This window comes from Bos javanicus, chromosome 11, assembly GCF_032452875.1.
Source record: "Bos javanicus breed banteng chromosome 11, ARS-OSU_banteng_1.0, whole genome shotgun sequence".
Classification (NCBI taxonomy): Eukaryota; Metazoa; Chordata; class Mammalia; order Artiodactyla; family Bovidae; genus Bos; species Bos javanicus.
Genome location: NC_083878.1, coordinates 48,990,108 through 49,013,344, shown reverse-complemented (window position 1 = coordinate 49,013,344; position 23,237 = coordinate 48,990,108). Strand labels below are relative to the sequence as shown.

General features: G+C 53.9%; 1 protein-coding gene across 2 annotated transcripts in view; it reads left to right on the top strand.

Annotated features, from left to right (window-relative positions):
- The first annotated feature begins 3,552 nt into the window (after positions 1 to 3,552).
- Positions 3,553 to 23,237, top strand: part of ATOH8 (atonal bHLH transcription factor 8) — a 38,790-nt gene continuing 19,105 nt past the window's right edge. The window contains exons 1-3 of one of the 2 annotated variants that reach the window (XR_009739421.1): positions 3,553 to 5,429; positions 17,710 to 17,901; positions 20,318 to 20,414. Coding sequence is in view for 1 of the 2 variants with exons in the window: in XM_061432664.1 (XP_061288648.1) it covers positions 4,674 to 5,429; positions 17,710 to 17,901 (948 nt within the window). In the remaining variant the exon portion in view is untranslated. The remainder of the gene's footprint in view (positions 5,430 to 17,709; positions 17,902 to 20,317; positions 20,415 to 23,237) is intronic. The other variant, XM_061432664.1, reaches the window with a different exon arrangement.

Here is a 23,237-nt window from a genome sequence, read left to right as displayed (position 1 = left end):
ATGGGTTCGCAAAGAGTCAGACACAACTGAGAGATTGAGCATGCGCGCACATAGGTTTTCTAGGGGTGTGTGTCTTGTCCCATTCCAAGCAGGGTGTGAGACCACTTGGAGCCCTGAAAGCCTTTTTACTCTGGCATTTCTATGAATTCACAAAATCCATGTTACTCTCATTTCAGGGCTACCAGTCCTGGTAGCTCCGGAGAAGGCGATGGCACCCGACTCCAGTACTCTTACCTGGAAAATCCCATGGATGGAGAAGCCTGGTGGGCTGCAGTCCATGGGGTCACGAAGAGTCGGACACGACTGAGCAACTTCACTTTCACTTTTCACTTTCATGCATTGGAGAAGGAAATGGCGACCCACTCCAGTGTTCTTGCCTGGAGAATCCCAGGGATGGGGGAGCCTGGTGGGCTGCCCTCTATGGGGTCGCAGAGAGTCAGACAGGACTGAAGCGACTTAGCAGCAGCAGCAGCAGCAGCAGTCCTGGTGGCTCAGACGGTAAAGCGTCTGCCTACAATGCAGGAGATCCGGGTTCAATCCCTGGGTCGGGAAGATCTCCTGGAGAAGGAAATGGCAACCCACTCCAGTATTCTTGCCTGGAAAATCCCATGGACAGAGGAAACATGGGGTCGCAAAGAGTTGGATATACTGAGCGACTTCACTCTAGTCCTGCGCTCTAAATTCTTGTGAGGAGTCAGCTATGCTGTGTGTAGTTCATACTGTATCATACCACCAGAGGGCGCCAGCAGGCTGGTCTGCCTCCACTTTTCCAGGAGACTAAGGGAAGTGAGCCCTGGGTGGCAGGTTTGCCCTTAAGCTGGGGGACCTTGGGCAGTTAGCCTGGACTTTGAAGGTCTGCCACTTGGAGGGCTGAGAATCACAATAACAGGGACCCTTCACATCACTTGGCCTCTCCAGTTCTGGTGCATGGCATTCCATCTTATGACTAAGGAAGTAATGCCCAGATAACAAACTACAGCTCAGAGAGGTAAAGGGGCTGCTCAAGGCCACACAGCTGGTAAGTGGCAAAGCAGATTCCTCCTAGGCTAGCCTGATGCCAACCCCTGGGCCCACAGGAGAGGCAGCATGGCGGGGGGGAGGAGCGTGTCCTGGAAGACCTGCTGGGTCTGAGTCCCATTCCACCTCCGCCCAGTGCAGCTGACCACTCCTATCCACTCCCTTCTCCCCTGTTCCCATGGGATCTCAGTGATCTTCTCCACTGTTTTGAGAGAGTTGGTGACAGGCTCAGGATCAGTATGAGTGGAGCCCTCGATACTCAACAAAGACAGGTGATTTTCCTGGAGCCCATGCTGGCCTCTTTAGGGACAGTTTTCAGTCCTGCTACAAGACTTCCACATGCTCCAACTAGCTGTGGACACCTCCAGCCTGCAAGCGCACTCCGAGACCGGAGGCAGATGCTGCGATGCAAGGAGTCTGGGCAGCTGTGCCAACCCAGAGGCCTGAGGCCACTGTCATTCCAGCTTAGTGTTGTACATGCAGTCTCACCCCAACCTCATGCCAGTTCTGGGAGACGATACTATGATCCCCATTTTACAGAGGAGGAAACTGAGGTTCAGAGAGGAACTCAGCAGTTCTGGGGAGGAGGACTTGGCTTTCCCCCCATCTCTGCTACTGACTGGCTAGATGTGTGAAGAGTGGGCTAGCTGGGGTCTCAGACTCTGTTTGGGAGCTGGCAAATATAAAGGGCATGAAAGTGAAAGATAGTGTTAGTCGTTCAATCAGGTCCAACTCTTTGCGACCCCATGGACTGTAACCCTCCAGGCTCCTCTGTCCATGAGATTCTCCAGACAAGAATACTGAAGTGAGGGCTTCAGCAAAGGTTTCCTGGGAGACAGGGAGGAAGGAAAGAGCAGCTTGTGGATCTTAGTTCCCTGATCAGGGATGGAACTCAGGGCCCCTGCAGTGAAAGCACAGGGTCCTAACCACTGGACCATCAGAGAAGTCCCAGAAACAGCAGTGTTTCAGGGCCTCACAAACCTAGGGGTTCAGACAGGACCTCAGTGAAGGACAAGCTGAAGCAATTCTTGGGAGTGAGCAGAGGCCAGCAAGAGTGACAGGGCGCTGTGATGACCAGCCAAGGCTTACAGAGAGAGGAGACTGAAGCCAATCATCCAAGAGCGAGAAGAATGTTCTCTTCAAAGGGCCTGGGGCTGGTGGGGAAAAAGCAGGAGAATAGGGGCTCCTGTCTGGGGTTTACCCTTGGTCTTCAGGAGAGAGGTAAGGTATGGGAAGATGCTGGGTGTCCAGGGAAGTGGGTGCCTCAGGAAGCAATCTCTGTATCATGCTGGGACCGATTCCCCCCGTGGGAAAAAAATGAGGTTTTGCATTTACTATTGCCAGGTGGCGCTAGTGGTAAAGAACCCACCTGCCAATGCAGGAGACAGAAGAGACAAGGGGTTCGATCCCTGGGGTTCAGACAGGGAGGAGGAAATGGCAACCCACTCTGGTATTCCTGCCTGGAGAATCCCATGGACAGAGGAGCCTGGCAGTCTACAGTCCATGGGGTGGCAAAGAGTCGGACACGACTAAGCACATATTTCAGCCAGCCATAGTCAGAAAATTGCATGCTTTCGTGTGTGTGTTCCTATGTGTATGCAGACATATGAGGGTATGTTTGATGTCAAAGTCCTCTTAAATCTGTGATCTCTTTTTATTTCCCTAACCACCTTGAGAGGTTGGCTGCACAGAAATGTCACCCTCAAGGACAGATTCAGAACTCCAGTGGGATGAACTGTCTTGTCCAGGGTCACAGGCCTTGAGAGAAAAGCCAAGCACAATCTATGCTCCTGCCCCTGAACTTTCTGCCTGGACCCCTCTCCTACCTTCCAGGACACTGCAAGGCACAGGCTACTGAGTTATCTACCTCCTCACACCCTTAGGTCATTCTCCCCTAGACAAGAGGACAGAGAGAGAGAGAGAAAGAAGGCACTCCAGATGAACCCTGAAGAAAACCCCCACTGGGTTTGGTGGGTGTAGGGGGTGGGAGTGAAGGACTGAAACCAGAAAGATAAGGATTCCAGTGGTTGCAGAGGTCAGAGCCCCAGGCCAAGGTCGATCTTTTCCCAAACTACTTAAAGCACCCATCACCACCTTAAGGAGAAACTGCTACAGAGAAAGGCCTTTGAGGAGTATGTGCAGGTCCTTGGGGCAGCCTCTGGGGTGGGGGAGTGGGGGGGCTGGGGAGGGCTTAGTGAGGGCCAACTAGCTTGACCTTCCCACTCCCCTCCCCAGAATCTCCAGTAGGATGGCACTGAGGACCAAGGGTCTGGGAAGTCACTCTCTGCCCCCTGCCAGTAACAGCAGGCACCTGCAAAGCTCTCACTTTGCACCAGGTTGCTCTGAACGCTTTGTACATACAGGGTCAGTTAACCCTCGCAACAGTCCTGGAGATACAACTGTTACTTCCATTTTACAGAGAAGGAAAGGGAAGCACAGGGAGGTTCAGTGACTTGCCCAGTGTTACTCAGTCTGTAAGTGGCAGAGCCGGCCAGGAAATCTGCCTCTAGGAGCTATTCTGCCTCTGTTATTAATAGTAATAATAACCAAAGCTTCCATTGGACTGGTCCCTCCCATGTGCCTGGGGCTTAATTTCTCACAGCCACGCTGTGATTTAGGCGTTGATATTCTCCGAATTTCTCATTTCATAGATGAGTAAATCCGGGCTTAACGGGCAGCCTGGGGTGAGGTGACTTCAGATTCTCACAGATGCTGCGTCGAAATCCGAAGCTTCCACCATGATGGGCCTCTTTAAACTCGCTGCGTGACCGTGGGAAAAGCCCATTCCTTTTTGGAGCCTCAGTTTCCCTGTCGCTTAGGCTTTCTGCTCCTGGTTCCCCTTTGCTCCAGCGAGTGACCCAGCGAATGGGACTGCGGTGCAGGGGTCCTGAGGGTCCTGGGCAACCCCAGAGCCTTCCTCCTCCCCTCAGCCCCCAATGACCTCACCCTCTTCCAGGAGAAGTCGCCGTACAGTTTCTTTCTCGCCTGGCAAGCTGGGGTAGGGTTGGGGGGAGGGCTGGACGTGGAGGTGCTGGGTGCGGAAGGTCACCGAGAGAAGGCCTAGCTCCGATTTGGGGAAGGGCCCAAGGGCCCAGAAGCCATGTGCTCGGGAGCAGACTGTCCTGCGGGAAAAGGGAAGCGCCCGGGACTCGAGGAGGGGGCGGGGAGGGAGAATCGGAGGAGGCAGGTTCTGGGCAGAAGGGCTGGGGGTGGGGGGAGGCAGAGAGGACGCGGACAAAGGAGGCGGCCGGCAGCCCAGCTGTTTTGAAAAATGCTTCCTGTTTCTTTAAAGGCGCTCGCGGCTCGGGCGGCCGGGGCTGGGGAGGCGGCGGCGCTGACTGATCTGGGGAACCGGGCTTCTGTGTAAACTGAGGCTAAACAAACACAGATGGAGCGCAGCGGGCGTTCTCCAGAAACGCTGGCACGGCGGCAGCGACTTCAGATGACACTCTGAGCGCTCCGGGAACGGACAGCCCGGCGGCGCAGCTGCCCCGGGGCGAGGGGGAGAAAGGGAGGGAGGGAGGGAGCGAGCGAGCGAGCAGGGGGAGAGCTGGCGACTCCGAGGCGCTGAGCGCGGCGGCCGCCCGGGCAGAGCGAGCGCGGCGGGCGCGCTTCCCGGGCAGCCCCACGCCCCTGCCTCGCGCGCTACCCGCGCCATGAAGCACATCCCGGTTCTCCAGGACGGGCCCTGGAAGACCGTGTGCGTGAAGGAGCTGAACGGCCTCAAGAAGCTCAAGAGGAAAGGCAAGGAGCCGGCGCGGCGCGCGAACGGCTATAAAACTTTCCGATTGGACTTGGAAGCACCCGAGCACGGCGCCACCGCCACCAACGGGCTGCGGGACAGAACCCAGCGGCTGCAGCCAGTCCCGACCCCGGTGCCAGCCCGGGTGGCGCCGGCCGTTCCCTCAGGTGGGGGCGCGGACACGGCCGGGGAGCGCGGGGGCGCCCGGGCGCCGGAGGTCTTGGACCCGCGGAAACGCGGCTTCGCCCTGGGCGCAGTGGGGCCGGGACTCCCCACGCCGCCTCCGCCGCCGCCGCCTCCTGCGCCCCAGGGCCAGGTACCTGGGGGTCCCGAGACACAGCCTTTCCGGGAGCCGGGCCTGCGTCCCCGCATCTTGCTGTGCGCACCGCCAGCACGCCCCACGCCGTCGGCGCCCCCGGCGCCCCCAGAGCCCTCGGTGCGCCCCGCGCCCCCCACGCGCCCTGGGGAAAGTTCTTACTCGTCAATTTCACACGTAATTTACAATAACCACCCGGATTCCTCCGCGTCGCCTAGGAAACGGCCGGGCGAAGCCACAGCCGCCTCCTCGGAGATCAAAGCCCTGCAGCAGACCCGGAGGCTCCTGGCGAACGCCAGGGAGCGGACGCGAGTGCACACCATCAGCGCAGCCTTCGAGGCGCTCAGGAAGCAGGTACCGGCTCCCAGCCACACACCCTCACTGCGCTTGGGGATGGCTGTGGGAGTGGGTGGGCAAGAGGCTGGGTGGGCAAGTGGTGGGGCGGGCGGGGTGGGGTGACTTTAAGGAGGATGAGGGTGTGGATAAAAGGGCAAGTAATCCCCGCCTGGTCGGTCCCAGCGCCGAGACAGGTATGGGACCGCCTGGGGCAGCGACCTTTGCCACACTTTGGTATGGGTCTTAGTTTGCAAAGTGAGGATGAAGGTTAGAGATCTCTGGCCCTCTTTACTGCCACTTCCATCCCCTTTGGGGTGACCCTGTCTGCGAGTCTGACTTCAGCCCTCATAGTTCACTTTTATGGCAGCGAATATTTGTCTCCCGGAGTCCCTTGGGCGCAGTGAGGAGTGGAGAGGGGAAATGTGGGAATCTGTCTCCGGTGGGTAAGGGCGAAGACCCTTACCCTTCTGGCAGACCCGGAATGCTGCTGAGGGGTGGTCCTGGTTTTGCCAGAATATAAGTGTTCCGTCTTCCGGGGGAGCCTGTCGACCCCTTCTCAGCCCCCGCCTCCCAGCAGGGTTGTCCCTGCCCTCAGGTTGCTTACACACTCTGCACCCCCCTCCCCCACTCGGTGCCCTTAAGGACCCTGGCTATAACCCTTCCCCAGGAATTGGCTGGAGAGAGTCTTTCCTGGAGATTCCCCTTACTGCTGACCTTCAGCGCACATGGAAGAGGCAGGTCTGCTGAGCAGGAACTGGTTGATAGGGGATCTTCAGAAACTAGTTCTGGAATGGGTTAGGGGCTTCTTAGTTTAGGGCAGGTGGCAGCTGTCCTCACCAGACACTGTCTTCTTGGGAGGATGGAGAGGAATAGTTGTCCAAGAATTCCCTGTAGTGGGGAGTGGCAGTTTTACAATTCCACTTAGACAAGATTGAGACTGCTCAGGAGTTCTAGGCTGTTCATTTTCATAGAGCAAAGAGAGATCTAAGAAGTGTGTGGTAAGTGCCATCTGCCTCCACTCCACACAGGGCATGGGGAAGGTTGAGGGGATGGGTGGATGTGACTGTTTTGAATGGTCAGGATTTCTGCCTGCTCTGCAGCTGACTTCCTGTGTGACTTCAGGAAAGTTATTCACCCTCTCTAGGCTTTAGCCAGTAACAAAGGATTTCAGAAAATATGATATTTTTTTATCACACTCTCTCTGCCTCCTCCCATGAGTGGGTCGGGCAGTGCCTGTGTTCATCCCTGGGAGAGAAATTGAACTCCTGGGGAAAAGAGGCTCTATGACTTTTGAGCCAAAGTGTCTCATTTGGGAATGGGTGAGCTGATTGGTCAGTGAAGTGGAGTGGCGTGGAGGGGTCAGATAGCAGTCACAGACAGTTGGGACCCTGGGCAGTGGGCCAAGTGGAGAATTCAGTCTCACTTTCAGGTAGCAGCCTGCTACCTGCCCCTCAGGATGGAAGGCTGAGATGACAAAGAGATGCCTGTCCACCTGCTCACCTTGAAGCTAGGAAAACCCCCTCAGATTGGGGAGGTCACATGCCCAGAGCATCACAGCTGGTGAGCAGCAGGCCAGGGCTGGCACCCAGGTCCTCTGACTGCCAGTTCCAGGTTCTTTTTACTCCTCCAGCTGCCTCTTTCGATGCTGAGAAAATATTCATAGTCTCTGTGTGCTCAACTGCATCTTATTTGTCCAGTGGCTTTAACTTCTTTTAGTAATAAATTCCATCTTACCTGATCTTAACATCCCTGTCAGTTGAATTAGCTTTCCACTTCAGTTCAGTTCAGTTCAGTCACTCAGCCGTGTCTGACTCTTTGCGACCCCATGAATCCCAGCACGCCAGGCCTCCCTGTCCATCACCAACTCCCAGAGTTCACTCAGACTCATGTCCATCGAGTCAGTGATGCCATCCAGCCATCTCATCCTCTGTCGTCCCCTTCTCCTCCTGCCCCCAGTCCCTCCCAGCATCAGAGTCTTTTCCAGTGAGTCAACTCTTTGCATAAGGTGGCCAAAGTACTGGAGTTTCAGCTTTAGCATCATTCCTTCCAAAGAAATCCCAGGGCTGATCTCTTTTAGAATGGACTGGTTGGATCTCCTTGCAGTCCAAGGGACTCTCAAGAGTCTTCTCCAACACCACAGTTCAAAAGCATCAATTCTTCGGCGCTCAGCCTTCTTCACAGTCCAACTCTCACATCCATACATGACCACAGGAAAAACCATAGCCTTGACTAGACAGACCTTTGTTGGGAAAGTAATGTCTCTGCTTTTGAATATGTTATCTAGGTTGGACATAACTTTCCTTCCAAGGAGTAAGCGACTTAATGGAATGTAAAACTGGGGCCCAGAGAAAGAAGGAAGGGTACTCTTCCCAAATCACCTAGTGGGTTAAGAAAGATGATAGAAGTTTCTAGAATGCCCGCCTGGCCAAATGCTTCTCACAGTGTTAGCTGTATCCGTGTCATGGGCCCCCCACCCGGACTTGCAGTGTCATTTATATTTGGAAGGTGGGCAGACACAAGCCTGACTCTCTGAGACAGGATTGTTAATCCTGGTTTCATTTCACTTCTGTCCTTCTTGCGGGAAAGTTCTGTATAAAAGGGACAAATTCAGGGAGAGAGTGCATGCACACACACAAGTACACACAGCTGTGTGTATACACACAATCAGTACCTGTGCTCTTAAGCGCACGCCAAGTGCTTGGACAGAAACATCTGCTCCTGTTTGTTGCCCTCCTGGCCCAAAGCATTTGTCCTTTCCCCAGAAAGGCTGCTGGTGGGCACCTGTCTGTTATCTGGGAGCAAAAGAAATTGCTAGGGCACTTCTGGTCCCCAGAGCCCAGGGCCCAGGCCACACTCACCACACCCACAGCCCCTGTCCGATGGAGAAAGTCCTGTGTCCTGGAGGCACTCCCTCCTCTGGACCTCAGTTTCCCTCCTGTAGAAGGTGTGCATGTGTATACACACACACACACACACACCCACGTGCGTACCCCTGTCCAGACAGGCTGTGCCTCTGGATTTAGACTTGATGGTGGTGGTTTAGTCACTAAGTCGTGCCCGACTGTTGCGACCCCATTGGCAGTACCCCTCCAGGCTCCTCTGTCCATGGGATTCTCCAGGCAAGAATATTGGAGTGGCTTGCCATTTCCTTCTCCAGGGAATCTTCCCAACCCAGGGATCAAACCCAGGTCTCCTGCAGTGCAGGCAGATTCTTTACCAACTGAGCTACCAGGGAAGCCCTTGGATCTAGGCTCAGGCTTGACTATCTGAAATGGGCTCCTGCGAAAGACGCAAAAGGTAAGAGTCTGGTTCTGCCTGAAATGAGACCTTGGCCATTGCGGCGCTGAGGTTTGTGGTGGGACTGTAACTCTGGACTGGAGTTCTGTTTCCCCGGGCAACTTCCTGGTACAGTGAAAAGAATATGAGCAGGGAGCCTGGAGGCCAGCATTTGAGGCCCGTCTCTGCTGTATGCCTCTTGTGTGACCTTGGACAAGTCATTTTCTCTCTGAGCCTCAGTTAATGAAACTGGAAAATGGTGATAAAGCTTACCTCATACACAGCTTCTTTGCAAACATCGAGTGAAGAAAGGAAGGGAGGGCGTAGGAGGAATGAACCTTTCTTGAACATCCACAATATCCTCAATGCTGGGCAAAGGCCGTGACAAATGTAGAAATACGAATTCTATAATCATTTTTCTTAACAATCATAGAAACTGCCATCAATCTGTGGCAGCAATCAAAGCAACTGGGTTCAGTCACTCAGTCATGTCCGACTCTTTGTGACCCCATGAACTGTAGCATGCCAGGCTTCCCTGTCCTTTACTATCTCTGGGAGTAAAATATTAGAGCTTCAGCTTCAGCATCAGTCTTTCCAATGAATACTTAAGGTTGATTTCCTTTAAGATTGACTGGTTTGATCTCCTTGCTATCCTTTGTACTGGGTCCTGGGCTAAGTGTGTTATGTGTATTAGTTTATTTAATGAAATAGGTGTTGTCCCAACCCACTCCTGTTCCACCCCCATTTAACAGATGGTGAGACTGAGGTTCAGAGAGCTTCTGTAAATTGGTGGCAGTCTCCCAGCCTTTGGCTGCCGCACCAGGCCTCATGGGTTTTGCACTGCTCATCTCCCTGACTTGTCATTCACTAGGCTCCAGGGTGCACGTGCCACTCTCATTGCAGAATCTGGATTCAAATCAGTCAGTGAGTCGCTCCAAGGCTCAGACTCCTAACAGCCTGGTGATCACCCAGGAGCTGTCCACCCCCAGCACAGGGAAGCTCGACAGTCTCCTGTTTTGTCCAACCCACCATATTCTCAACCAGGCAAGGAATGGGGTAGGAGGCTGCCTGGCCATAGAAGTGCAGGTGGGGGAGAGAGAGGCCCCCTGGCAGGAGGGTGGGGGGTGGGTATGCAGGGCAGATGGTCAGGCCACATGCCACCAGCCCAGCTGCGTGGGGCCTTCCCCGCCGCCTCATGTGAAGGCCATGTGTGTACAGCTGGGGCCGGCCCATGTGCGGGGCTGCTCCGGGCCAGGTGGGAGGGGGTTCAAGGAAAGCCTGGTGTTGCTGGGTGGGGGGAAGGGAGGGGCCTGAGCCCATGGGCCACGGCCTTCCCTGACAGAACCTTCTGGCTCACAGGCTGTGCTTGCCCACGGGGCATCTGGTGTGCTTGCAAGATTTCCTCTCTCCCAGAGAAGTGTTAAGCCCCTCAGCACTGGAGGAATGGCAGTCTGGCTAGGCAGACACCTGGATCAGCAGGGCAGAGCCCTCAGGACCTGCTGAAGTACCTCTTCATAAGTGAAAGTGTTAGTCCCTCAGTCGTGTCCGACTCTCTTCGACCCCATGGACTGTAACCTGCCAGGCTCCTCTGTCCATGGGATTCTCCAGGCAAGAGTCCTGGAGTGGGCTGCCATTCCCCTTTCCAGGGGAACCTTCCTGACCCAGGGATCGAACCCAGGTCTCCTACATTGCAGGTAGAGTCTTTACTGTCTGAGCCACCAGGGAAGGTGCCATGGTCTCCCGGGGAATCCTCCACAAGTAAACTCAGGGTGGCCCAGAATGGGTCATGAGAATGGCGCCCCCAGGCCTGCACCTTCCTCAACCTCAGACCCCATAGGATGCCAGGGGGCCGTGGCAGCCTGTGCCCCACTCCTCAGGGAATGAGGGACAGGCCTGCTTGGGTCCAGAGGGGACAGGAATGACAGAAGCCTCTCTCCGGCCCCTCTCATCCAGTCACCAGCACGGCTGCCTTTTGAACTTCTTTGCAGGGGGTGAAGTACCTTACCTGGCCCTGTGGTCATGCATATGTAGTCCCACCTTCCCACTTCACAGGTGAGGACACTTACAGAGGTGGAACTAGTGACCAGGCTTTGTCCCGTCTGGCTCTGGGCCAGGGCTCATAAAGACTTAAGCCCAGGTTTTCAGGGTTCAGCCTCATTGCTGGGAGTCAGGTTGGGATTTTGTTTAGACAGAACTTGACAAGGACCTTGAATGACTCTGTATGGAGAGACTTCACCCCAGGAAGTCAGCACTCCCTGATGTGAGACGATCAGGGAATAATTTCAAATGAATCAGGTGCTCGACTGTCGAGGACACAGTGATGCTGGAGCTCTGTGGATCTAGAAGCCCTGGTGGGCATCTGAGGATGGGTCTGAGGAGTGGGTAGGAGCTGGCACAGAGGCAAGAGGGCTTCCAGGCCTCCCCTGCATTGGCTGGTTGGTTCCTGGCTGTGCTTCTCTGTTGCCCCTCCGAAGGAAATGGCAGCCCACTCCAGTATGATTGCCTGGGAAATCCCATGGTCAGAGGAGCCTGGTGGGCTGCAGTCCATGGGGTCTCAAAGAGTCGGGCATGATTAAGAGACTAACACTCACTTACAGCCGCAGCCCCTCCCTACATGTGTCCATGGTGATTCCATTCTGAGGCAGCAGGTGTTCTCACGTCCATTTATTGGTGAGGAAACTGAGTCCCCTAAGCTTGTGGCCCTGCCTAAGGTCATGTGGATGGCCCGGAGTAGAGTTAGGTCCTCAGCATCTCAGGCCAGGATCCTTCCTGCTTTCTCCCCCTTGTTGGAGCCAGAAGAGGGTCTGGTAAGTAAGTAGGATGGAATCTCTTAGAGGCATATGGGACCTTGAGAAAATCCCCACACGTGCTGCTCTGAAGCTTAACAATCTTTTTATTTTTCATTTTTCGCTGTGTGGGGTCTTCGTTGCTGTGCATGGACTTTCTCTGGTTGCGGTGAGTCGGGGCTACTGTCTAGTTGTGGTGCTCTGGCTTCTCATTGCGGTGGCTTCTCTTGTTGTGGAGCACAGGCTCTAAAACACAGGCTCAATAATCGCGGCCCGTGGGCTTAGTTGCCCTGAGGCATGTGGGATCTTCCCGGACCAGGGATCGAACCCTTGTCCCCTGCGTTGGCGGGTGGATTCTTAATCACTGGACCACCAGGGAAGTCCTGAAGCTTAACAGTTCTTGTGCGTTGAGCATCAGGCAGGTCCTTTTACTTTCTTGGAAGTTTTGCTGCCTCAGGAGTTGGAGCCAACTGACCCTGCTGCCTCCTTTGGCCTCTGTCCTCTGAGCAAGCTGAACGGATGACCACTGTGGGCTTTCCTGCAGGTGGTGTGGTGGCTGGGCTCTGGGCCTTATGTGGATGCTCAGAGAGGTATTCACTAAGGCCGGGGTCCCACGAAGTCCAGAACTCTCCAGCCCTTACTCAGAAGGGTGGGCTGCCCACCTCCACACCATATAGATACATCCACTTTAAAAAGCACAGACACCACTTTGCCGACAAAGGTCCATCTTGTCAAAGCTATGGTTTTTTCCAGTAGTCATGTATGGATGTGAGAGTTGGACCATAAAGAAGGCTGAGCGCCAAAGAATTGATGCTTTCCAACTGTGGTGCTGGAGAAGCCTTTTGAGAGTCCCTTGGACAGCAAGATCAAACCAGTCAATCCTAAAGGAAATCAACCCCGAATATTCACTGGAAAGACTGATGCTGAAGCTCCAATATTTTGGCCACGTAATGGTGCAGAGCTGACTCATTGGAATAGACCTTGATGCTGGGAAAGATTGAAGGCAAGAGGAGAAGGGGGCGAAAGAGGATGAGATGGTTGGATGACATCACTGACACAGTGGACATAAGTTTGAGCAAACTGGAAAATAGTGAAGGACAGGGAAGCCTGGCGTGCTGCCATCCATGGGGTTCCAGAGTCAGACATGACTTAGTGACTGAACAACAACAACAAGATACATCCACTGGAGAAGGGCATGGGAACCCACTGCAGTATTCTTGCCTTGAGAATCCTATGGACAGAGGAGCCTGGCAGGCTACAGCCCATAGCGTCACAGAGAGTCGCACGTGACTAAAGCAACTTAGCATGCACACATGCAGATACATCCACATCCCCAAGCAGTTGCTTCTGGCTAATTGGAAAGAGCTCAGCTAAAGTGTGAGTTCAAAACCCAGCTCGGCTTTCATCAGCTGAGAGATACTGGAAGTGCTTAAACTCCCGGGGCATTAAATACCTCTCACAACAGCCATCCTTTGCCTGGCCTTAGTAGATTGCAAGAAACAGCAGGGTGTGACCTGGTTCCAACAGCCATGGAGGGTACACAGATGTTATTCCCACCTTCCAGATAAGAAAACTGAGGCTCGGAGTAGTGAAGGTACCTGTTCAAAGTCACATCCTACTGTTTGGGATTCAGATCAGCTCTTTCTGCCTTACCTTGACCTCCTAGAATCAGATCTGCATTAGGCCAGGGTGCTCTGAGCTGGGTTTTTGCGGTGGCCTGGTTGCTGCATCCTGGGGCATGGGCATGAGAAGGACCTGGAATTAACCAGGTGAGCTGAGGAACACCCGCCCTGGAGAGCAGGAGGAGTCAGAGTGAGCTGCCAAAAGGGATTCTTGGTGTGCCATATACGGCCACCTCGGGCAACAGGAGCTCAGAGAGCCTGGTGGCCATGTGCCTTCCTTGAGTGATAGACACACAAGCTTGTAGCTGCAATCAGGTCTTAGATGAGTGACCTGAGGCCCAATATGTCTCCTCTCTGTTTCCTTGTGTGCAGATGGGGTAATGGTCTTTATTTGGGGGAATGTTTCAATGGGCTAAAACTACCTATGAATAGTGACCACAGGGCCAGGTAAACAATCAGAGCTCAATAAATGGTTTTCTTGTTAGACCTGGACTTTGAGAGAAGCAGTGGGGCAGAGTGACAAATCTGGGATGAAACTGGTTCAGAACTTGGCACAGGAGCTCCTAGGTTGGCCTTGACCTCATCTGTTGCTCTGTGGTCCCACAATGACCCCAGATCCCCAGGAGCAGATCCCTTCTGAGAGCCCTGCTCCGGACTGGCAGATGTGCGTACATGCTAAGTTGCTTCAGTCATGTCCAACTCCTTGTAACCCTATGGACTGGAGCCCGCCAGGCAACTCCTGGAGTGGCCCCTGGGTGACAGCGCACTAGGGCCTTGTGTCACATAGCTGTGCCTGCTGTCCAGAGCCTCCGCAGACAGGCCCTGCCTTCCCGGGTGCAGAGGAGGGGGGCGCTGGGCTTCTCCTGAGACCCCTGCCGCTGTCCTAGGGCCCCCAGGACACTTTTTGCTCCACGGACCTTGTTTATTTGTTCAGGCTGATAAGCAGGATTCTCTGGGCTCTGGTTGAGAACAGGCAAAGTGCATTGTTCTACAGGCTTTTTTTTCAGATGGATTTGGATTTGGTGGCGTGGTCAGAGCTTGTGGGTGGGGGGCAATGTACGGGAGTTGGGGGAGTTGGCAGTCCCTCTGTTTCCTCCCTGCCCCTCCCTGGGTTTCCTAGCCTGGTGAGGGGTGAGTCCTTGGTTGCTGGAGGATGTTGAAAGGTGACTGCAAACCTTGTCTGGGCCCTGGGCTGTGGTCTCAGGACCCCGGGGCGGGGGTGGGGGGGGTGCAGGTAAGGGATGAGCAGATGCTACTTCCTGGCTCCAGATCTCCTGCTTCTCACCCTCTCTGGAGCCCTTCTTAGGAGACACTGTGCCACACCCATGGACATAATGCCCCTGACGGGCAGTGTAGCGCATGCGCCATCTCCTTTAGTCCTTCCCACCCTGTGCGGCCAGGCCCAGAATGATCATGTCTCTTGCCCGGGGTTTGTGGCTAGACCAGGAGTTAGCCCAGGTGACCAAAGGATGTACAAGCTTCACCTCCACACCAAACACCTAAATCTTCGTCCTCAGAGAACAGTTTTGGAGAATTCCCTGGTGGTCCAGTGGTTAGGACTCTGAGCTTGTACTGCCAAGAGCATGGGTTTGATCTCTGGGTGGGGAACTAAGTTCCCTTAAGCCACAAATTTGCCCTCCTCACAAAAAACAGATGAGAGCATTCATTTGTTCGTTGACTCCCTCATTCGACAGATCCTTTGGAGGCCAGTGATGGGCAGGATCTGTGTTAGGCTCTGCATACAGACTTTCCCCCAACAGCTCACAAGGAGACTGACCATTAAATGAGTCACAGTCATTAGGGGTTAAGAACAGATGGGGGTGATTAGAGCACCATCAAGGGCAGGCACCCATAGCCTCTGGTGTAGGGCTGGGGGCCAGGTCGTGGAAAGCTCCTGGACACAGTGAGCTTTAACATGGGCTCCATTTGTGGATGCATTTAAAGTTCTCACCTGAAGCAACTCTCTCTTTTAAAAAATTAATTAATTAGGTTGTGTCGGGTCTTAGTTTCGTCCTGCAGGATCTTTTGTTGTGGTGCATGGACTCTCTAGCTGCAGCATGAGGGCTCACTCGCTCCAAGGCAAGAGGGATCTTCATTCCCCAACCAGGGATCGAACCCATGTCCCCCGCATCACAAGGTGAATTCTTAACCACTGGATCACCAGGGAAGTCCCTGAAGCAGCTCTCTTGTTTATGCTGTCTTGATCACAGCACTGTCGACATTGGGGCCAGGTCATTCTTTGTTGTGGCCGCATTGTAGGATCCTGAGCAGCGTAGGACATTCAGCAGCATGCCTGGTCTCTACCCACTAGTGATGATCAAGAGTGTCTGCAGGGCTTCCCTGGTGGCTCAGTAGTAAAGAATCCACCTGCTGATGCAGGATACATAGGTTTGATCCCTGGTCCAAGATGATTCCACATGCCGTTGGAGCCACTAAGCCCGAGTGCCACAACTACGGAGCCTGTGCTCTAGAGCCCGGGAGCTGTAATTACTGAGCCCACATGCTGCAACTAATGAACCCCGTGTGCCCTAGAGCCCATGCTCCTCTGCAAGAGAAGCCACTGCAATGAGAAGCCCGTGCACAGCAACTAGAGTAGCCCCTGCTCACTGCATCTAGAGAAAAAGCCCAGGCAGCAATGAAGACCCAGCACAGCCAAAAATAGATAAATAAAACTAAAAAACATCTGCAGACATTGCCAACTGCTACTGAGGGATGATATTATCGAGAACCACTGGTCCAGAACAGTGCCTCATGTGTGTGTTGAGTGATCCTGCCATGGGGGCCCCACTCACTGTGCGATGAGGGTTAGTCAGTACCAGGCATCAGTGTTGGGGATGGATGTTACATATAGCTCCTGGAGAGCCATAGGGAGGAGGATGCCCAGCCTTGGTTGCTGGGTATGCACAATTAGCCATTTAGGTGAACAACGCATCAGAGCAGCTCTATCAGTTAGCCCATGTCTAACTGACAGGTGGACTTTGCAGTGACGTCTCCACTTTACGGGGGCTTCCCACATGCCACTAGTGGTAAAGAACCTGCCTGCCAATGCAGGAGATGAAAGAGACTCAGTTTCGATCCCTGGGTTGGGAAGATCCCCTGGAGGAGGGCATGGCAACCCACTCCAGTATTCTTGCCTGGAGAATCGTATGGATGGAGGAGCCTGGTGGGCTACAGTACATGGGGTGGAAAAGAGTTTGACATGACTGAAACAATGTAGCATGCATGCTCCATGTTTCGACACAGATCTGTGCTGCAGTCCATGTAGTTTTTTGCTCAAGCAGTGGAAACAAGGGTGGATGATGTTAGAGACTCCATCTCTTTACCTGATACAAATCGCTGTGCCATTTGTGACTGTCCACTCACCACCTGATGTGAAGAGCTGACTCACTGGAAAAGACCTTCATGCTGGGAAACATTGAGGGCAGGAGGAGAAGGGGGAGACAGAGGATGAGATGGTTGGGTGGCATCACCAACTCAAAGGACATGAGTTCGAGCAAACTCCCAGAGATAGTGAAGGACAGGGAAGCCTGGCATGCTGCAGTCCATGAGGTCGAAAGAGTCAGACACGACTGAACTGAGTGACTGAACAAGAAGTCAGTGATGAATGTCAAGGATGTCAAGTCTGGTTGGAGCTGTACTTATTAGGCACCTGTTGTATGCCCAGCAGCTTCCCAGGTCCTGAGGTCAGAAAGAAAAAGAGAAAAGCATAATCCAATCATGTGTGGGCCTCCCAACTGAGCATTGTCACTTTCCTCTGATCTGTTCTGAGAGTCTGGGTGCTTAGCTCTGCTTTGATGTTAAAGCATCACTCTTTTAAAAAATTAATTAGTTAGTTAATTTTTGGCTGTCTAGGTCTTTGTTGCTGTGAGCTGGCTTTCTCTAGTTGCAGCGAGCAGGGGCTACTCTCTAGTTGCAGTACATGGGCTTCTCATTGCAGTGGCTTCTCTTGTTGCAGAGCACAGACTCTCGGCACTCAGGCTTCAGTGGTTGTGGCTCACCGGCCCTAGAGCTGAGGCTCGGTAGTTGCGGTACACGGGCTTATTTGCTCCATGGCATGTGGGATCTTCCCTGACCAAAGATGAAACCCACATTCCCTGCTTTGGCAGGTGGATTCTTAGCCACTGCACCACCCCCGAGGTCCATAACCTCAGTCTTGAGTGTAAGTCCTCTGACGGTAGAATCCAGTTATTGTCTGTTGTCAGACCCCAAGTGTCCAGCAAGACAGGTGTCACGAATGAGAGAACAGACTCTCAGAGCAAAAAACATCTGTCCAAGATTCCTTCTCAGGAACACAGGGGATGGAGCTCTGTCCCAGGGGGAAGCGCACTGTGCTCCATGATTACTGACATTCGGGCAAGAGCCAAGCCTGGCTTTCCTCCTGTACAGCCTGGGAACGTGGATGCCCCCCAGGGGTTGTGTGTGGGTGTAAACAGCAGGTGATTAGAACAGTGAATAAAATCAAGGTGGAGAGATCAGACAAACCACCTCTGCTGCCTGACCATTCCCTCCCCAGCAGCGGCATGAATGGCCCCACACCTTCCTGGCCAAGGTGCCCCCTGGGCCGGTTCTCAGCAGAGACCGGGCAGCCCCTGCTGACGCCTTCTCCCCCACCAGGTGCCGTGTTACTCATACGGGCAGAAGCTGTCCAAGCTGGCCATCCTGAGGATCGCCTGCAACTACATCCTGTCCCTGGCGCGGCTGGCCGACCTCGACTACAGCGCCGACCACAGCAACCTCAGCTTCTCCGAGTGCGTGCAGCGTTGCACCCGCACCCTGCAGGCCGAGGGCCGCGCCAAGAAGCGCAAGGTACGCGCCAGCTATGCGGGCAGCAGCCTCTGGGGAGGATGGGGAGGTAATGACCGGAATCCAGGGTGCCTCTTACTCGCATCCAGAGGCTTCCAAAGGGACCAGCGAGACCAGCCTCTTGGAGGCTTGCTGGGATTCACTTCATTTTCAGGGCTCCTCAGGCCCCTGGGATTGTGTGTGACTCTATTCCTGGGGCTTCCCAGGTGGTGCTGGTGGTAAAGAACCCGCCTACCAATGCAGGAGATGTGAGAGACATGGGTTCGATCCCTGGGTTGGGAAGATCCCTAGAGGAGGGCATGACAACCCACTCCAGTATTCCTGCCTGGAGAATCCCAAGAACAGAAGAGGCTGGTGGGCTACAGTCCATGGGGTGGGAAAGAGTCAGGCACAACTGAGCAACTTAGCACACAGCACACTGGTAACAGGGCTCCTGGGGACCGGGGACAGTCCCCTTGGGCCTGTGTTTGCTCATCACTTAAATGAGGACAGCTTATCTCTGAAGCTCTTTCTGGTCTTACACATTCTGGTGCTGAGTTCCCCACTCAGCCCCTGATTAACATCATATTAGGGGGAGATCTCATGGGCTGGTAACTGCCCAAGAGAGCCCTTTGGTGTGTTTTGGGACTATGACTTGGCCTGTGGGTTACCTGAGGCCATGCATTAAGGCAAATCATGTTCATTCATTCATTCATTCTGAAGAGATTCATAGAGCCCCAGCCATTTGCTGAACCTGCTGGGCAGGAGTATAAAAATGATAAACATGTGGTCCTAGCACCTCCACAGCTCACAGGATGCTCAGAGACCCTCTTGCATCTGGATAAGGGCAGGAGAATATAGACAGGAGGTCCCGGAGGCCTTTGCTGGGGTATGGGAAGGCCAGGCAGGCAGAGGAGGGACAGGGTGCCTTTCCTGCCCAAAGGAGTTGGAAAGATCACCTTTGTGTAAGTGGTGTTTGAGCTGGGACCAGCAGGACAACCAGGAGGTCACTGAGCAGATGAAGCAGGAACAGCATTGGAAACAGAGGGAACAGTGTGTACAAAGCCTAATGTGTTTGGAGAAATATGGGCAGGAGGAAAGGCGTTGGTCACAGCTTTGCTTCCCACGTGGCTTGGCTTCCAGCATTTCCAGTTGAGGGTCATTGCCAGGAATGAAGAGCAGGGCTTGTGATGCAGCCCTCTGGATCTCTGTACACACGAAGCTACAGGGAGAGAGACAGGCTGGGACCCAGTCCGTACCCATAAGAAGGGTGGAGGTGGTTAGAGATGCCTGACTCCCCTGGGCATGCAGGGATGGGGAGAGCGGCGGGGTTGGGGGCAGGTGACTCTATCACCCTCCATCTGTTCCTTCCTTCCACCTCCTCCTTCCTTCCTGGCCCGCCCTCTCCCCATCCCTGAGCCCCAACCCCCCTTACAAGGAGGCCCTTCTCTGGGTTCTCCAGGCCTTCCAAAGGCCCCTTCAAGAGGCTTCCAGGCAGAGAGACCCTTGTGGACTCTGCTGCCCACAGCAGGGAGGAGCCCAGCACATCCACACCACCAGCCACTGCTGTGTTGATGGCACATTGCAATCCTGGGAGTGATTTAACGTGGACCAATTAGGTGAAATCTTCATCTAGTGGGTGAGAAAGGAAGTACCACTGGCTGCTCGCAGGGCAGCTTTCCTCTGGAAAGTGACACGGATAAATTAAGGGCGTGATTGATGGCTCCATGCAGTGCTCTGTGACAAAGGAGGGTTGTAAACTCTGGGTGAACTTCCCCTGGCATTTGGGCGGTCGGAGGTGTGGATGGGCAGGGTGGGCAGGCCCCATTTCCCCCGTTTATGCCTCTCGTCCCCACCCCCACCCCAAGTCCTCCCCTCACCCACCAAAGGCCAGAGTGCTGCCCCTCCTTCCCTGTTCTGTGGAGCAGAGTGTCCTGGGCTGGGGAAGAGGAGAGACGCTTGGAAGGTGAGAGGAGAAGAAAGGGGAGTGGGGTGACAATGGCCAGCAGAGATGAGTTTTTGGCTTCCCCTGAAATCAGCCCAAATCTAAGACACCTTAGAGCCCATCTGGTCCAGCCTCCGCATTGTCCAGATTGGGAAACAGGTGTTAGATGGTGGGTTAGAGCATCGAACAGGCTTCTCTAGTGGCTTAGACAGTAAAAGAATCTGCCTGCAATGCAGGAGACCTGGATTCAATCCCTGGGTTGGGAAGATCCCCCAGAGAAGGAAATGGCAACCCACTCCAGTATTCTTGCCTAGAGAATCCTATGGACAGAGAAGCCTGGCAGGTTACTGTCCATGGGGTTGCAAAGAGTCAGACATGACTGAGTGACTAACACTTCACTTTTAAGAGCATAAAACAGCCCTGAGTTCAAGGCCTGGTTCACCACCTACTAGCTGTGTCATTTTGGACCCATTTTTTAACTGCTTCTTGCCTCAGTTTTCTCCTCAGTCAATGGGGATGTGGAAGCATCGGTGATTTCCAAGGCTGTTTGCAGTCTGATTTCCAAGTAGAGATCCTGCCTCACCTCTGAAGGGTAAGGGGACCCTGGCATCCTGTAGCCCCTCCTGCCAGTGGGGTGTCCTGAGGCTGCCATCTCCAGAGGACCATGCCTGGACAACCACCATTACCAAGAGGACTTAGAGGGAGGCATGGGACAGGGTCCTGGAGCTGTTGGGACATCTTCAGGCCCCACTGCTGTGCTGGTAGATTGGCTGATCACAGCATCACCCCATTCCTGCTGTGTGTGCCTTCCTGCATCTCTGTCACCAGGCAGGTAGGTAAGTTTCAAGGTGTCCTCAGGATGGTCTTCAGTGACCGCCAAGTGACCCTGAGTGGCTTGAATTGGCTACTGTTTTGTTAATCAGAACCCCTGGAAATACATCCCTTTATTTGTTCATCCATTTATTGATTCATTCAATGTTTATCAAGCACTGGCAGTGAGTTGTTTGTTGGGAAATCCCAACCTGAGCACATGGGTGCCATGATGGGTGTTAGCAAAGAGATTTGAGCCTCCCAAGTCTCTGTAGATGGGCTTCCCCCATGGCCCAGCAGTAAAGAATCTGCTTGCAATGCAGAAAATGCAGGAGATGCTGGTTCTATCCCTGGGTTGGGAAGATCCCCTGGAGGAGGGCAGAGTGACTTACTCCAGTATTCTTGCCTGGAGAATCCCCATGGACAGAAGAGTTACAGTCCATAGGGTCGCAAAGAGTCAGACACGACTGAAGTGACTTAGCATACACACACACACACACACACACACACACACACACACAGTCTCTGTGGACAGAGTATGTGGATGCAGCGGGGCGTCAGAGGGTGGGGGTTTCAGATGAAACCCCTGTTACCCATCCCCTGCAGCCACTCAGGGTGACCTGAGGGTTTGGGGATGCAAGTGAGTCAGGCTTACATTCTAATGAAGGATAAAGAAAGGAAGAAACTAAAAAACATTCTGATGTAAGTGAACAACTGAAAGGAAGTCCTCCATAAATGATCACCAACAATCCTGTTGATGGCACCCTGAGCTGTCCCACTCAAGGGTGGCTCCCTCACAGTTCATGTGCCCCAGGGGCTGGGTGACCCTTTTCCAGGACTCCTCCTTGAGAGATTATGCTCTGTGTCCACTGATAAGCTGCCTCCAGGCCTGTGTTAAGAACGGGATTTAAAGTGAACTTGACTTACCCTCTGGGCCCCAAGCTCATCCTTTTGCCCATCCCAGCCTTGCCTTGCTGGGGGTGGGCACCTATATCCCTTGACTGGTGAGTCCTCCATCTCTGGGCCTCACAGGATGTGACTCTGAGGATCCAGGGTCCATCTGGAAGCCCCAGTCATGCAGAGAGGCCCATCGGAGGCTGCCCAGCTGAGAGACAGGTGCGAGGAGTGGAAGGGCTCCGCAGAGCTCAGCTCCGACTCTGGCCGCAGCCAGAGATAACGCGCCTTAAGCACCTGGCTCTGGGCCATGTTTCCGCAGCTCCTGTTTTAAAAGCAGCGACTCCTGGGAGCTTCTTTGGAGGAGGGGAAGAAAGAGCAGCAGAGCTGTTCCACACCTGGGCTGGATCGGCATTGCTGGACCTCAGAATAGGAGAGGACCAGTTTCCCACGATCTAGGGCACTGCCTTCCAGTGATTTGAAGCTATTGAATAAAATAATAGCAACAATAACAACAACAATAATAGCAACAACAAAAGCAATAGCAGCAGCAGCAGCAGCAGCTACTAACGTTGATGGTATAGTTTAAGCCCTGGTGATAAATGGCCAGTAAGTTCTTATCCCCCACCAAGTTGCTCACAGGCCTCGGGGCTGTTCCCCAGTGACTCAGTGGTAAAGAATCTGCCTACTAATGCAGGAGACTTAGGTTTGACCCCTGAATTGGGAGAATCACCCAGAGAAGGAAATGGCAACCCACTCCAGTATTCTTGCCTGGAGAATCCCCATGGACACACACAGAGAGAAAAGTCAGTCATGGTGTGCTGAGCTCGGGGCAATGATTGGTGACCCCAGGCTGAGACTGTAGCCATCAGTGCCAGCCGGACCGGAAAGGTGGACTCTGCAATTCTAGAGGCTGCTCCTCACCTGTGGGCGGTCTTCAGCCAGAGGAGGCGCCAAGGCTGGTGTGGCTCCATCAGATCCACGTTGTCCCCCTTCTGCTGCTGCTTTCTGGGCAGGGGGTGCTTTTGGTGGTGATGGCAGGTTGGAGGGTAGTCGCACTCCTCTTTGGAAGGACATCTCAGGTGCAGACTTCTGTGTTTTGGTGCTGGGGGCAAGCTGAGATGGCACATTGGTTTTGGGGTTAGAAGGTCAGTGGGAGCCGAGAGTGTTCTCTGTCTGGTGTCTGAGCCCAGGCCTCAGACCTGGAGGGACCTGCTGTTTCTGTGGACTCTTCCTGAGCCTTGAAGTGTGGGAGACAGCAACTCCACAATTCCTGTGCCTCCTGTGTCCCCAGAGTGCCCACTGAGCGGTGTTGTCCGAGCTCTGTCCCCCCATCGCATATACGGTCACCCTCACTGGGGCTTTGGCTTCTACTTCTCCAAGGTGAGTTGACCCCGGAAGTGATTGCTATGGCCCTTTCTGGTCAGACTTGCCGAGCTGAGGTCGCTTCAGCCCCTTGACTATCTAAATGACTAAATGTGTTTTGCTCCCATCCCCTCTGCCCATCACAGGCATTTCACACAGATTTGAAAATCACTCACAGAGACTGTTGGGACCCCAGTGCACCACAAGAATACTGACAATACCTGACGTTCTTAGAGCCTGGTTCACACGCTAAGCATAGTGCTGGGTGTTTAGTACTTCCGACGGATCACCCCATTGACTCCTCCCTCCCCCCATCCCTTCAAGGTGGAGACTGGTGTTGTCCCCT